This window comes from Propithecus coquereli, unplaced genomic scaffold (assembly GCF_000956105.1).
Source record: "Propithecus coquereli isolate 6110/MARCELLA unplaced genomic scaffold, Pcoq_1.0 Scaffold316, whole genome shotgun sequence".
NCBI lineage: Eukaryota > Metazoa > Chordata > Mammalia > Primates > Indriidae > Propithecus > Propithecus coquereli.
In genome coordinates, this window is record NW_012148797.1 from 813,005 (window position 1) to 830,269 (window position 17,265).

The 17,265-nt window shown below is 32.7% G+C and overlaps 1 protein-coding gene across 1 annotated transcript in view; it reads right to left on the reverse strand.

Moving 5' to 3' along the window:
• Positions 1 to 17,265, reverse strand: part of NUP37 (nucleoporin 37kDa) — a 47,185-nt gene that overhangs the window by 14,051 nt on the left and 15,869 nt on the right. The window contains exons 4-5 of the mRNA XM_012650270.1: positions 13,102 to 13,174; positions 11,149 to 11,243 (exon numbers count right to left, since the gene is read on the reverse strand). Of these exons, the coding sequence (XP_012505724.1) occupies positions 11,149 to 11,243; positions 13,102 to 13,174 (168 nt within the window). The remainder of the gene's footprint in view (positions 1 to 11,148; positions 11,244 to 13,101; positions 13,175 to 17,265) is intronic.

Sequence of the window (17,265 nt, forward strand, 5' to 3'; positions counted from 1 at the left end):
TAAACATAATAAAACACATAAAAAGATTACAGACCATTTATAAAAGCATAAACGTATGGCATAAATGTTATCAGGTTAATAACCTTGGCTAAAACCAGGAGCTATATGAAATGTACATATGCACATATTTAAATATCTGCAAGGGAAATTTCAAAGGAAAAGCTTTTAAAGTGAAGTTAATCTGCTGACATTAAGAAGCCAATACAGGGAAATCAAAGCCAATCAAAGGGCACTGGGTAAGTATAGCATCACTTCTCAAATGAAATAGAATGACACTTTTGACCCAATTTTAACTATAATTATAATGAACATCCCCACCCCTCCCAACATTGTGGTCCTAAATAGAACTCTTAGATCTAGCTGTAAAATAAAGGGATGAAGACCTATCTAGATCTAAGATTATGAATTATATTTATTTTACTTTTAGTAGTTTATTGCTAAAATTATTGCCTCATTTCAGGCTGAGTGCTTTCCAGCAGAACATTAAGTATCCCTACCATATGGTATTTAAATGTTATTATCCCATTTATTAATAAAAAGGTCCCATAAATTGAGTGTTGGCATATTGGGGATATCCTAGATATTCTCGAAGGTCTTTTAAACTGACAATTAGTAGAGGGAGATGTTCTGAGAATTCAAAAGGAAATTTCCTGGGTAATACTCTGTTCTTTTTATTTGTTTGTTCTCCATTTTTAATTGGCAGCTCATTGTCTGCTTGGGAGTTCATTGTAGAATGCAATTTCTGCTACCAAATGTTTTCGACAACACAGACAAAAGAAGGAATGGATAACATTAAATGACACATCTGTATCCATTTGGTCCTCTCTAATTGGTAAAGCAAAAAATACAAACCACAATCTTTCTAAAAGAAATGACTGGATCACATGAATCGGTGTATTTTGATTAATTAAATATGAAAACAAGAACAAAAGTAATACAGAAATGTTATAAGAATGAGAAGGCACTTTACAACGTTGCTGGGAGCAGGAAAGGGACCTCCAATGTTCTTAGACAAGAAACATTAGTTTTCACTGAATTTGTGATAGCAAAATGAGAATTTTCACTCTCATTTCCAAATAATCACTAAGTTACTCATCATGCTAGGGATGATTCAAAGAAGGGTAAGTCATGGTGTATTTCTTTAGTAAGTGAGCACACAATTGGAAAGGAAAGTGAAACAAATTATAGAATAATTTAGTGCTAAAATATCTGGTTTTAAGTGCAAAAGAAGTCCAGAGGTAGGCAACCACTGAAAACACAAATCTAGGGATTAAGTTGACAAATCTTGATAGTAGATATGGTAGGTTAGAGTGGTGAATAAACTTTGTTTACGGCTCAGAACATGGAGGACTTTGACTACTACAAAAAAGCCTTAAAAGTAGAGACAACAAAATGACATGATAGTTTTAAGAACCAATTTTGTAAAGGGTATTTTCAGTATGCATCAATGTTTCAAATACATTCAGAAAATAAGATTAGACTAATCTTTTTTTAATACTCGAGACTACTGAGCAAACAAATATTAGTAGCAGTAGCTTTAATGTACTAGCAGTATGAATGATAAATGAAACGGATTTTTAGAAGTTTTACTGACCAGAGTAAGAAGAATTAAAAGGCTAAAAATGAGATAATTGCATATACTTATTATTTTACCCTCCAATAATTAAAAATGAGTCAAAAATAGAGTTGATAATCACAGGCTTTGTGTACTTTGTGGGGGGAGAGGGAAAGGAGAAGGTAGTCCTTTTCAAACCTAACACTAATAAAACAACTATACCACACAAAATATAATCTATTGTACATCTTCATGAAGCCTTGCAGAAGGTAAAAAAATCTTATAAACTTATACACTGTTGCTTCATTTTGATTCCTTGAAATTATAAACAAATTCAGCAGAAACAAGTTTATTATCACAAAGGTGAAAAACTATCTGAGACTACCCCAGAGGAGAATTGTTAACATCTCATTTAACTTATATAGATATTTAAATTTTTGAAGGATGGGAATTGTGAGAAATTGTCACACTTAGAAATAAACCTCAAAATTAAAATTTCAACTGCAAAGAAATACCATATGGTAGTTTTCAAACAAATCATATATAATGATTTAATCTTTAAGGAATTCAAATTAGAAGGGCTTTAACTAACATAAACATAACACAAACACCAGTAATACTACCCAGGAAATATTAGCATTTCATTTTTTCCAAGAAAAATTTTGATAAACTTTACAAGTTAAAAATTTGACTATATGCTGAATACTAAAGCTATAAATGAGGGAAAGTATTCCTTACCATTCACATCAATGGACCTTCAAAATCAACCTAAAAAATGTTTACGGACATAATTCCCATTTATACAATTCACCTAATGTAACCACACGAGGGCCACATAAAGCAAGCTTAAGTTACTGTAGTCACTGATCTATAAGGGCACACAGGAAAGAAGAAAGTGTTGAATACTAGAGAGTGGTGTTACCAGTACACTATCATGCAAAATTTTAGAAAATTTTTTCATCATGTTATTGACGTTTACTCTATTGCAACTTTTCATTAACATACTATTTCATTGCATTGAATTTTAAAAAGTCTGCAAATGTGATCAATAGGTTTTAGCATAATTTTTGAAGAGTTCTTTTAAAGACACAGAAATGATGGGTAAATTCACACCTAATGGGTACAGTGCACACTATCTGGGTGATGGACGCACTTATAACTTTGACTCAAACTATACAAAAGTAATTCATGTAACCAGAATGTTTGTACCTCTGTAATATTCTGAAATAAAAGAAAAAAAATAAAGACAGAATCCTTATGTTTCATTCCTGCAGGTAAGGTATTACCAAGCTCAACACAATCTGTCAATTTTATTCTATTCTCAAGGCTTTTGTTAGAATTATGCAATAATTGATCTTGATTCAAAATGTTACAAAAAATGACAGGTAATTTTAGAAGACAAGCAGGGAACTTTATTTCCTGAATTATTTAACCATAACATTATAATGAATAATATAAATTATCCTGATTTTAGTTTGTACTTGGAATTATTTAGGCACGTCTTACGTGCTCCTAAATGTGGATTACCTCCCAAGGAATGTTTTATCGGCCTACCTTCAGAAGGGTCTCAGTCCTCTTTGTTCTGTTTCCCACAAGGACTGTTTTTAAATATATCACACATTTTGTGATCCAATTTGGGGTGTGGGAGGAGGAGGAGGAACACTTCCCCTTAACTATGGATCTTAAAGACTCTCAATTGTACATAAACAGTGGTAATATGGAAAAAAAAACTAAGCTAACCTGTGGTACACTGAAGATATTTAATAAACGTCCTTTTTCCTCTTGTAACATTATTCAAAAAACTATACTATTGGCTTAGTGAATCACTTAGGTAATTTGGTATTCCCTTATCCAGTGATTTGGTTACATTTCTAAAAAAGAAAATCTTATTCTTTATTTTTAATATCTCACCCCTTCTTCCATTCTTTTAAAAAATGATCCCAGCTATAACATGACAACTACAAATATTTCATGTTTATACAGACAGTGAATGGCACATTATATGCCTCTATTAGATTAGTCTTAAACTAAGAATTCCCTGGTTTCTAAAAGTCAATTTTCCTTTACCATAAACTTTTATTTAATATTTCAAAAGATTATTGAGGTGTGAGGAGGAGAAAAAAAGGGATTTTTGATATCTGTTGTAGTTACAGTGGGTACTGGGTCTTCTATTTCTTTTGTATCCCCCAAAGTATTAAATATTGGCTATGCTAAACACGTTTAACGAATACTTGTTGATCTGACTTGTTCTTACAGCATGGTACTGTTTCTAATATAAAAGAACATCTGTTATTTGGCACTGACTGGGAATAAGATGTTCTGTATTAGTGTGTTTTTAAAATAATAAGCTTAACCCATTAAATACTTAAACATCACTTTTACCTTCTTTTGGAGGTAGGAGATAATAAATCTTTCTAAATGAATATATGCCTCTTTACCTTTCAAATATTAAAATAATTTTTGCCTTCTTTTGATGATGCTGGGTGATAACTATGAACATCAGTATTTGTATTTTCCTGTGCATATGAATATATAAACACACACATAACATACAGAGACAAATAGCAGTATTTATATAATCCTGTGTATGTATGTGTGTATACATAATTATTTATGTATGTATATGTATATATACGTTTGTGTATATTGTGTGTGTATGTTTGTATGTGGTAGAGATGATGAGGGACCATAAAGAAAATGGCGTAGAACACGAGGCTGAATGGTAAGCAACCCCATGATTTACTTGGGAATTTCTTTGATTAAACACATCTGTCAGATGCTTTTTCTTTTGGTAATGGCACCTTTATTTTTTTTTTAATAAAGATACAGTGACAGATACAATAGTTGAATTCACCCCTTCAGCCACTCACTCACTGAGTACCTACTGGAAGGGCATTCTTTTAACTCCTGTGATGACCTCTGAGGCAATAAAGGAAGACTGACACCACAAAATACCTAATTAGTATTTTGTCCAAAGCAATCTACTTCCAAAATTACTCTCCCCATCCTCTAGAAAAGTCTGTCTCTCAGGAGCATTCGAACCCTCTGTTACTCAGGCATTACTGATACCATGCAACTCTCTGTGGCAGCTTGCATTTATTTTTCTTCCCCACCTGAATAACTGGGCTAATGGAGTATGAAGAAAGAACATGGCATCTTCATTTTAAGAACTGGTACTAGGGTGTTTTAGTAAGGGTATCTTTAAAAAGCCATAAATTCTTCACCAGCAGAAGATGATGACACTTCTATTAATATAAACATGACTCTAAGTACAAGTCTATCAATTTTATTAAGCCCTACATAATACTTTTGATGAAAACAGGTAATACAAATATCTTTTTCAATAACATAACAACGCTAAAACTTCTTAAAGAAACTTAAAGTAGCAACAATATACTTTAGCACTTAAAAAGGGAATAAGAGTACTGTAAAAGGGGACTAAAAAGAGAACCTACCACGTAAGGTCTCTGAGGATTAAATGAGTTGATTCATACAAAATGCTCAGAATAGTGCCTAGTCACGTATCATTATCTAAATCACTGATTCTTAACAAGGGAAAGTTCCAACACTTAAGTGGGCATTTTTGGTTGTCCTAATGATGCGGGTGCCACAACCATTTAGTGGATAAAAGCCAGTTATGTTAGTCATTCTACATGACTTCTGAATGACAGAGCAAACTACATGGGCTCATCAAAAGGTGGGAACACTTCAAGAGAGGAGACATCTTCTGCAATCTTTGTCAATACTTCATTCCATGGCAAAACAGTGAATTATTTTGACACTATATATATAAAAAATGGTTGATTTGCAAGAATATTTTCCTTCCTTATTTTTTCAATTTGACATTCTATAATTTGTCTTGCCATGTTATCCCTATTTTAACAGGGATCCCTATTTTCCCTCTTTCTCTTATCATATTTAATTTTGTTCTATTACTACTAATATGAGATTTTATTCTAAAACTATTGATTTGCTCAGGGATATTATGTAGAACTCCAGATGGCACTATTTACATTGTACTCTATGCAAACCATTAAATCCCTGGAACTGTGCATCTTGGAAGCCTTGCCTCTGCCTTACATTTTCCTGTTATCTTATTTTTCTGATATCTAATCTTATTCATTATAAAGAGGGACAAAACCTATTTCACTATGTTTTCATATGTAGTTGTATCTGAGCATATACACACTGCTCTGTTATTCTGTAACAATTTGTTTTCCTTTTATAGAAATGTATAATACAATTAAGGTACTATAATAATGTACCTTATTGTAATTGTATATTTTGAAGCCTATACTTTCTGAATTTCATTTAAGAATGTATGATAAGCATTATAATACGTTTGTTACAAAAGGTGGTATTGGGACCGATAACTGCTGACTTAAATGAGAACTCATTTTCTTATAAATTTGCATAGATCATAGAATGCTGAAACTAGATGGAATCTTAGTTAAAAGTTAATCTATCATCTTCTATAATAACATTTCACATTATGAGTAGCACTTTGGTTCACAGTGTGAATCTTTATTCTGTTTGATTCAGAATTTGGCATTTTTCAATAAAATACATAAATTTCATGAACCTATTCAGGGACAGATTGTTTTGAAAAGGTGTTTGTTTCTAAGGCCACAAATCTGCTAGCTGATTATAATATTGTGTTTCTCTTGGAAACAACAAAGTTGAACATCAGAAAATATGCATAGATCAAAACACTGAAGTTATTTTACAATTTCTTTTTCTAAATAGGCATTGGGTCAGGGAGAGATATTCCTTTTGCTCTATATAGCACAGACTGTTAAGAATACATCTTGTAGTACTGCTCCTATGATATAATCTCTTGTGTTATATGTATATATAATAATGTAAATATTCTTTTGCATATGCTATAGCTGCTATAATGTTTTACATATTAAAACTTAGCATTTTTTAAAATTGTGGTAGACCATAAAATTCACTATTTTAATCATGTTAAGGAATACAATTCAGGAGCATTTAGTACATTCATAGTGTTGTGCAATCATCACCACTATCTAGTTCCAGAACATTTTCATCATTCCAGAAGGTAACCCTACCACACCCAGTAAGCAGTCACTCCCATTCTCTCCTTCCCCTAGCTCTTGGCAACCACTAATCTTGCTTTCTGTCTCTATGGATTTGCTTATTCTGGAGATTTCATATAAATAGAATCATAGAATATGTGGCCTTTTGGTCTGGCTTATTTGACTTAACATTGTTTTCAAGGTTCATAAATGTTATAGGATATGTGAAAACTTCATTACTTTTTATGGCTGAATAAAATTCCAATGTATGGACACACTTCATTTATCCATTTATCCATTGATAGACATTTATGTTATATACACCTTTTAGCTACTGTGAATAGCGCTGGGAATATTCCTTTTACAAGTTTTTGTTTGAACACTTGTTTCTAATTTTTTTGGGTATGTACTGGGGAGAGAAATTGATGGGTCACATGGTAATTTCATATTTAATTTTTTGAGGAACTGCCAAACTGTTTTCCACAGTGGTTGCACCATTTTATGTTCCTATCTACAAAGTTTAAGGGCTCCAATTTCTTTCTTCACATTCTTATGAGCACTTATTTTGCGATTTTTGTTTTTTGATAATAGCTATAGTAGTGTGTGTGAAGTGGTGTCTCATTGTGGGTCTGATTTACATTTCTCCAAAGACTAATGACATTCAGCATCTTTTCATGTGCTTATTTTCCATTTGCATATCTTCTCTGTGGAATTGTCTATTCGAGTCTTTTGCCCATTTTGTAACTGTGTCTTTTTGTTGTTGAGTTAAAAGAGTTCATACATTGTGGATGTAAGACTCTTATCGGATACATGATTTGCAAATATTTTCTCCCATCTGAGAGCTGTCTTTTCACTCTCTTGACAGTGTCCTTTGATGGCCCAAAGCTTTTAATTTTGATGAAGTCCAGTTTATTTTTTCTGTTGTTATTTGTGCTTTTGGTGTCATATCTAGGAAACCACTGACAAATTCAAAGTCATGAAAATTTGCTCTTATGTTTCTTTCTAAGAGTGTTCTAGTTTTAGCTAGATGTTGGTGAGGACTTTTGAATCTATATTTCTCAGGGATATTGGTCTACAGTATTCTTGTGATGTCTTTGTCTGGCTTTGGTATCAGGGCCTCACAGAACGAGTTAAAAAGTGTTCTTCTCTATTTTTTAGAAGTAATTGAGAAAGATTGATGTTACTTCGTCTTTAAATGTTTGGTGGAAGCATCTTGTTCTGGGTTTTTCTTTGTTGGGAGGTTTTTGATTACTGATTCAATCTCTTTACATGTTATAGGTCTATGAAGATTTTTGATTTCTTCCTGAGTCAGTTTCGGCAGTTTTTGTGTTTCTGGTAATTTGTCCATTTCATTTACATTATCTAATTTGTTGGTATATAATTGTTCATAGTATTCTAGTAGAATCATTTTCATTTCTCTAAGGTTGGTAATGTCCCTGGCTTTTTCTGATTTTACTAGTTGGAATATTCTGCTTTTTTTCTTCTTTTAACTAAAGGCCTTGTTAACTTTTTGATCTTTTAAAAGAATAAACTTTTGGCTTCATTGATTCTCTTTTGTTTTTTATTCTCTGTTTTTTTAAATCTCCCTTGTAATCTTTGTTATTTTCTTCTTTTTGCTAGCTTTGGGTTTGTTTGTTTATTTATTTAGTTCCTTAAGGTACAAAGTTAGGTTACTGATTTGAGACCCTTCTTTTTTAATGTAGGTGTTCATAGCTACAAATTGCCCTCAGAGCATTGCTTTTGCTGCATCCCATAGCTTTTGTATGTTGTGTTTTGTTCTTATTCATCACAAACTATTTTCTAATCTCCCTTGTGATTTCTTGGCTGTTTAAGAGTGCAATACTTAATTTCCATATATTTGGAGATTTTCCAGTATTTCTTCTGTTTCTAGTTTTATTTCATTGTAGTCTAAAAAGATACTATGATTTTAATTTTTAAAAATTTATTAAGAATTAAATGTTTTGAGGCCTAACATATGGTTTATTCTGGAGAATGTTCCATGTGCACTTGTGAAAAACATGTATTGTGCCAATGTTTGGAGTGTTTTATATATGTGTTAGGTCTAGTTGGTTTATAATGTTGTTCAAGTTCTCTCTTTCCTTATTTATCTTCTATCTATTCTATTTAGCATTCTTTTTAAAGTATGGTACCATATGCATATAAAACTATTCCCGAGATGACATAGACTTTGACTAGGATAAGACAAGGATTTCATTAATGAACCTTTACCACCAACATGTAGACCCAGTCTGTGTTTGGCATTACTTTAGTATAGTGATAAGTAAGAGTCATTTCTGGGATGTAAATGGCTCTTTCCTCTGCCTAAATTGCACAGTTGCCATTTGGCTGGTATCTATTTGTAGCTTGGCAATTCTCTCCTTCAAGTTAATGAGAACGGTTATACTGAAATATATTTCTACTGTAGTCTGTTCCCTCAGAATTCCTTCTTTCCTTTCTTGCTATGAGAGTATATAAACTCACTACTCCTCCTTACTTTAAACTTCTTGTTTTACTTGTATCTTCTGTTTTCACTTTTGTTTTTTAAATCTTATCTATATTGCTTAGCTTCTGGCCTAAGAGGTTTGGTTTTAATAGCCAATCGGAGTTGTTTACTTCTGGTTGGTGAATTAAGCTTATGAATTCTAGAAATTTAGCTCCCCAGCTATTGCTATAATGATGTTGTACATCAACCCCCAAATCTCAGTGGCTTACAAAAATAGCGTACATTTCTTGCTCATGGGTCTATGGGAAGGTACGTTTCATAATGCCAGATGGGTTCATATCTGTTCCCTGTGTTTCTCATTCTGGGATCAGTAGCTATCTAGGACATGTTCACCTTATAGCAGATGACAGAACACAGGAGGTCAAGTCAAACCAGGTACAACATTTAAAACTTCTGCTTGTGTCACACGAGAAGAAGTTTAGGCTAACATTACATTGGTCTAAACAAGTCACAAAACTAAGCCAAATTAGGGGGGAAATCTCCTTCCATGGGAGGAAGAAAGGAGAATAAATATTTGCTAAACAATAATACCAGCAACCACAGTCTAGCAAAATGAGATACTTAGGGGAAATGTAGTAAGTTTTCCAAAAAGTTAAATTTGTTCAAATTAAAGGACTTACTCTGAAGTTAAGCCCTTTCTAATTTTTAGAATAATAAAGTCATTTCTTTTATAAAATGGTAATAGTAGAAGGTGGTAAACTTTTAAAATTCTCATACTTGACAAAATAAAAAGTTGGCAACACTATGTCAATCTCCAAAATTTTTGGAGAATTTTACTAGTCTATAATAAAATCTCTAAGTCTACTACAAGAAAAAGAAACATAGAGTATGGAATGCAATTCTAGGTCTCTCTAGCTGTTGTTCGCTATTCAGAGGCTGTTTCTTACCTTGCAAAGACAATCATTTTTCCCTTTTGCAGGTTTCACCACAAATGCTTGTGATTAGGAAAGTCCATGTTTTAAAGAACTGAAATGCCATCATTTGTTTCTAGTGATCTAATTTTTACCTTAAAAATGGTTCCATTTACTCTTCAGGTTGCTGTATAAACTTGGTTTTGTAATACTTGGGGCCCTAGAATCTTAATGTCATGTTAATCTTTCATGTCTTTGCCATGAAAATTTTAACAGGCAGTACATAAAGAATAATGGCCTATGACTCTATAACTTTAAAAAGATGAGCTATATTAAGAAGATTAAAAATTTAAAAAGTAGCTAGCAGCTTTACTTCAAATGTGAAGTGATACATATTTAATACCTTTATATGTATATAAGTATTAATAAATACTAATGATTTTCACATAGCTTTATCAAACATTAAAGCTATGCAAAACAGCTGAGCAGCATTTTTTTCTTTGTTCACAGTACTGTTAAAGCAAATGAAGCAATTTACACCCCTTTAATGACTGATTCACTCATTTCACTCCTGAATCCTTAGCTTATTTCCACCTGCTACTCTTGCTTTTCATCTTGTTCTTTACTTATGGTATTTTCCAGCTTTAGGTACTATTAAAATCCTATAGCTACCTCATCTATTCTGAACTAGGGGGTGAGGTAGAAGAACATGATACTAAAATGTATTGTATCTATAGAAAACCTCAAATAGAGACTGCTGAACTTGTCAAAACACTAAATTTTCTATGAGTCTTATGTGGCAGATGAGATTCATAGTTCATTATTAAACACTAACTTATCCCACAGGATCTGTGAAGTTAACTTCACAATATTTTATTATCCTACTGATCTTGACCAATAAAGGAGAATTTGATCCGATATAGATTTAGATTTAATAAGTATGCAAATCTAAAATAAGAGGCAAAGAAGACATCCATAAATCAGCACGAGAAATTTCCATTAGCTGGGATGAGAGCTCAACTGACTGGTTTCAAAACTCATGTTTGTGCCATATCAACAATTTAAATAAAGAATGCTTCTTTTTGTGGAACATTTCGTGGAATTTATATAAAAGTTACATTTTCTCTAATTTAAAAAATGAAATTCTCATTAAAATAAAATGAAAATTAAAAAACGTGGTTTGTAAAATAAACAACATACCTGCAGGTATGATCATCACTCACACTTGCAATTTCTTGGCCTTCTTTGGGATCAAACACCAAACCATTAATGAAATCTGAATGGCCCTCTAAAATCTGATAGGAGGTGAAAAATTAATAAGAAAACAAGAAAATAATTATAATATTCCTACATAATATTTTTGCTTCAGTGCTTCAAAAGCTTTCACTGCATGCTTCTTTTCTATAAATATTTCTCAAGCAATTTGCTATTTTTAAAGCATGATTTATATGTTCACTTTTTCTGGAAGGTTTATCTTGGAAAGAAGTTGATCATTCAACACACTGCTATTAGCTTAGTCTTTCTAGAAAAGAAAGACTATATATACTAGAAAATATATACTAGAAAAGTATATATTTCTTACAGAAACACACATACTTTTTTACTGTATCTGTTCTCATATCACCTCCTTTCTCACTTATTACATAAAACTTAAATAAAAATTGAAGCTAGAGAAACTTTTTAGGGGTACGGAGATAGAATGTTTCTGGATTTTTTACCTTATCCCTGCTGTTCTGCATGCTCACTACTACTTAACACACACACACAGGATGGATTTTACCTCCTTTCTTTACTTGTTCAACGTGACTGTCAGCACTGGAGACAGCTAGTCACAATCAGCACAGAGCCTATAGTCACAGTTAACACAGAAATCCTCTTCCGGACGTAGAAAGAATAATTGAGAAGTTGCAAGGTAGAGGACTATGTGAGCAGGCAAAGTTAAATTTGTCTAAATCTTTACAGTTGAAATCCTAAATAGGCCTGTCAGATACTTATATGGATATCGTTCTTCTTTTCTTCCTTCCTTCCTTCTAAAAACTCAAATTTTATCTCAGTTCTGAGGTGAATAAAGTGGGTCTATATGGTACTTTTCACTATGTAGAAAATTAATATAAAAAAAGAAATGGATTTGGTTTAAACATTCTTATGTAAGTTTAGCAAAATCAGGTCCCCTAAATCATTCTCCAAAGCTTTTGCCCTGGTCTACAAGACAAACTAAATTAACATTAAATGTTTAATGTCTATTATAACTAGCATATTAAGTTTTGATAGGTCAAAATTTTATATGCCATTTATACACTTGGTTATTCATGATATAGCCTTAAATTAACAAATATGTACAGTATATTAAGCCTACTGTACATAGGCTTAGAGCATAGAGCTTAGAGCATAATTTTTACTATTTTTGAAATGACTAAAAAGGTTTACAGTTTACCCTTGATTTATAAAATTATTTATATTTTTGATTTATTAGAAAGTCACGAAGGCAATACCATTCTTATAAGAAAACATAATGCAATTTCAAACCAACCTGAGGGATATTTATTATAGTAATAGAAAATACATATATAGGGTTTACTATGACAAGTTTTGCTCTAAGTGTTTTATATGAATTAGCTCAGTCAATGCTCATAATCCTATGAGGCACATGTCATAATTATCTCTATTTTATAGGTAAGGAAATCAGCACAAGGAGATAGATTAGGTTATTTGGCCAAGGTCACATCATTACCGAGCAATAGCACTAGACAAAATGCAAGGGGTCCTGTGTCTGTGCTCCTAGTTACTTTGTAATTCTGCCTGTGCTATGCTGTACTGATCTTTTTTCTCTTGAATTTCGACTACTCCATGTGCGTTCATGTCTATTATACTCCTATTATATCCAACTGTGAATTTCTATTCTCTCTTATTTGCTGTTCGTACTTAACATTTTAATTTAGTAAGTGGTATCAGATTTATAATCTGTAGTCATTACTAAGAACCTAATTACTATAGCCTATAATAGAATAAATGAGATCCTAAATTACATTATTTTAATGATGACCATAAAAAGTCATTTTAAATCAGGAAAAATTCAATTAAAAAAGCAAAAAATAATAACTACATGTTTTAAAATAAACTCTAAAGATTTATAAATTATACTTGTCAATATACCTTATATTCATTTTTATCTTGAAGATCTGAAGTAAATAATCTAATTTTCAAATCAGCAGCTGAAGTACAAAATCTGGAAGGAAAAAAACCAAAAACAAGCCCATTTTTAGCCTCTGTAACTGAAACTTCTCCCTGCGCCCCCTTCTGTTCCTCCAAATCACCAAAGCTTTTATCATGACTCATAATCATGCTTTTTTTGGAGGGTGAAAGGAGAATGTTGTGACTCTATCATAAAGAATATTAAATAGCCATTACTCAAAGTAGGAGGCATATCAAATATTTTATTGTGAGAACACGCAAAATGTTAGTATATTCTGGATTTGTCTCTTCAATAATAAAAGTGTAGAATTTTATACTAAATCAGCACATGAATTTAATTTTAAATGTTTTCTTAAAAGTATACAAGGATAGATTTTTTTTTTTTTTTTTTTTGAGACGGAGTCTCACTGTGTTGCCCGGGCTAGAGTGCCGTGGCGTCATCCTAGCTCACTGCAACCTCAAACTCCTGGGCTCAAGCAATCCTTCTGCCTCAGCCTCCCAAGTAGCTGGGACTACAGGCATGCACCACCATGCCCGGCTAATTTTTTCTATATATTTTTAGTTGTCCGATTAATTTCTTTCTATTTTTAGTAGAGACGGGGTCTCGCTCTTGCTCAGGCTGGTTTTGAACTCCTGAGCTCAAACAATCCACCCGCCTCGGCCTCCCAGAGTGCTAGGATTACAGGCGTGAGCCACCGCGCCCGGCCTAAAAGGATAGATTTTTAAAAGTACCTTTATTTTAGCCAGGTCAACATGAGATATTAAAAATATTGTTACTTATCTACATTAGTCTTTGCTTTCTTCAGTTACCCACAATCCTCTTTTTCTATTCCTCCAAATAAATTAAATTAGATGAAATAAGATATTTTTTATAGCTATAAAAGTTGGTATATTTATACCTACTAAAATCTGGACTATCACTTGTCCTAATCCTAAACATTTAAGACATGTTTCTACAGTAGTTCATCAATAGATGTTAAATTAAAAAAAAAAATCTAAACACCAAACAACTATTTTTAACTAGCTCACCTTTAATCCTAAATTTTCCAGATTCTCAGCATGTTAGAAAACGGCTAAGGAAGCAATAGAAATTATACTTATGTATTGAAAAACAAAGTTTATTTCAATTCTTCTTTGGTAAGAATAGCATTCTACAAATCTAAATTTTTTCTTTAGCTCTGACTAAAGTTGACCGTTTTTTCTCAACTAATAAATTTAAGGACCTCCCTAAAAGCAAGGCTGTTAATCAATAGACTCTAAAGTATTGGTTAATCTCTGCTACCACACCTCCCTTCCAGTGATTTGTCAAGAGCCATGAAAGGAAACAGATCAAGGCCACCAGGGAACTCCTATTTGTCCAAGGTTTTCTCAGAGGTGAAAGTAAAAGTGGTAGTGAAATAAAGTAGTTCTTCTCCCCCTCACAATTGGGACTATGCTGTTTTGAACTATTCATAACCAGAGTTCAAATTTTCCTATATTCTGTCTTTCCTTGGGTTCAGAGGGGAAGACACACAGCACAGAAGGGAGAGGTATGTATTTGTGTCTGTGTGTGTGTGAGACAGAGAGAGAGAGAGAGAGAGAGAGAGAGAGAGAGAGAGAAGGGCGGGGGTCTTCGGAAATATCTACATTTTGTGGATATAACACTGAGTAATTTAGAGACAGATTAGTAGTTTTTAATAATTTCATTGTATGTTTTAGAAATGGAAACAAATTTTAATAATGGAAATTTCCTATAGAAATTCTTTCTTTAAAAAATATATTCAGGATTTTTTTTTCTTCTTTTTGGTAATTGCCACGTTAACTTATTTTTTTATTGTGGTCAAAAACACATTAACAAAATCAACCATGTTAGTCATTTTTAAGTGTAGAGTTTAGCAGTATTAACTATACGCACACTGTTGTGAAACATATCTCTAGAACTTTTTCATCTTGCAAAACTGAAACTGTATATCCGTTGACCAAGGACTCCCCTCTTTACACTCCTCCCAGTCTCTGGAAACTACCATTCTAATTTCTGCTTTAGATACATCATGTAAGTGAAATCAAGCAGTATTTATCTTTTTGTTACTGACTTATTTCACTTAAAATGAAGTCCTTAAGGTTCATCAATGTTGTAGCATATAACAGGACTTCTTTCATTTTAAGGTTGAGTAATATCCCATTGTACGTATATACCATAGTTTCTTTATCCACTTATCTGTTGATGGTCACTTCAGTTGATTCCGTACTTGGCTATTGTGCGTAATGCAGTAGTGAACATGGGACTACACATGTCTCTTCCATATACTGATCTCAATTCCTTTGGATATATACCCAGAGTAGGATCACTGGATCATATAGCAGTTCTATTTTGAGTTTCTAAGGAGCTTCCATACTGTTTACCAAAATGGCCATACTAATTTATAATTTACATTCCCACCAACAGTGTACAAGGGTTCCTTTTTCTCCCCATCCTAATGCTTATTTTTCATCTTTATGATAACAGCCATTCTAACAGGCATGAGGTGATATCTCATTGGGGTTTTAATTTGTATTTCTCTCATAATTAGTGATGTTTAGCATTTTTTTCATATATCTGTTAGCTATTTACATGAGTTTTTTTTTTTTTTTTTTGAGATGTCTATTCAGGTTCTTTGCCTATTTTTAAATAGGGTTGTTTTCTTGTTATTGAGTAGTTTGAGTCCCATATATAGAGATACGGATATTGATATATAGGTAAAAGCCCCTTACCAGATGTACGATTTTCAAATATTTTCTCCCAATCTGTGGGTTGTCTCTTCACCTTGTTAATTGTTTCCTTTGCTATGCAGAAGCTTTTTAGTTTGGTACAATCCCACTTGTCTATTTTGCTTTTGTTCTCTGTACTTTTAGGGTCATATCCAAAAAACCACTGCCCAGACCAATGCTGTGGAAATTTTTCTCTGTTTTCTGTTAGCTGTTTTACAGTTTCAGGTCTTATGTCTGTCTTTAATCCATTTTTCAGTTGATTCTGTATGTGGGGTAAGATAATGGTCTAATTTCATTCTTTTCCATGTGGATATCTAGTTTCCCAACACCATTTATCAAAGAGATTGTCCTTTCCCCATTTTGCGTTCTTGGCACCTATGTTGAAAATAAATTGACCATAAATGTGTGGATTTATTTCTGGGATCTCCATCCTATTCTACTGGTTGATGTGTTTGTTTTTAGGTCAGCACCATGCTGTCTTGATTACTGTAGTTTTGTAATATATTTTTAAGTCAGCTACTGTGATACCTCTAGCTTTGTTTTTTTTACTCAAAATTGCTTCGGCTACTAAGGGTCTTTTGTGGTTCCATACAACTTTTAGATTTATTTTTTTCTATTTCTGTGAAGAATGACATTGAAATTCTGATAGGCACTTCACTGAACCTGTAGATTACTTTGGGTAGATATTTTAACAGCATTAATTCATCTGATCCGTGAACACAGAATATATCTTCCCATTTATTTGTGTCAACTTCAATTCCTTTCATTAATGTTTCATAGTTTTCTGCGTACAGATCTTTCACCCCTTGGTTAAATTTATTCCTAAGCATTTTTATGCTATTGTATATGGGAATTATCTCAATTTTTTTTTCAATTCATTCATTGTTAGTGTATCAGAAAGGCAACTGATTTTTGTATGTTGATTTTATCCTGCAACTTTACTGAATTCATTGATCAGTTCTAACACTTTTTTAGGTGGAGTTTTTAGGGTTTTTTGTACAAGATCAAATCATCAGGAAACAGAGACAATTTCACTTCCTTTCCTAATTGTATACCTTTTATTTCTTTTTCATATCCAATTGCTCTGAGTAGGACTTCTAATACTATGTTGAGAAACGCACAGCTAACATCACACTCAATGGTGGATAGCCTTTCCTCTAAGATCAGGAACAAGACAAGGATGCTCATTCTTGCCACTTATATTCAATATAGTACTGAAGTTCTAGCCAGAGCAATTAGGTAATGCTACTTTTAATTTTCTGAGGAACCTTCATAGTGTTTTCCTATAGCAGCTGTACCATTTTACATGCCCAACAGTACACAAGGGTTCCAATTTCTCCACATCCTGGCCAACACCTGTTATTTGTTGCTTTTTTGATAGTGGCCATCCTAATGGGC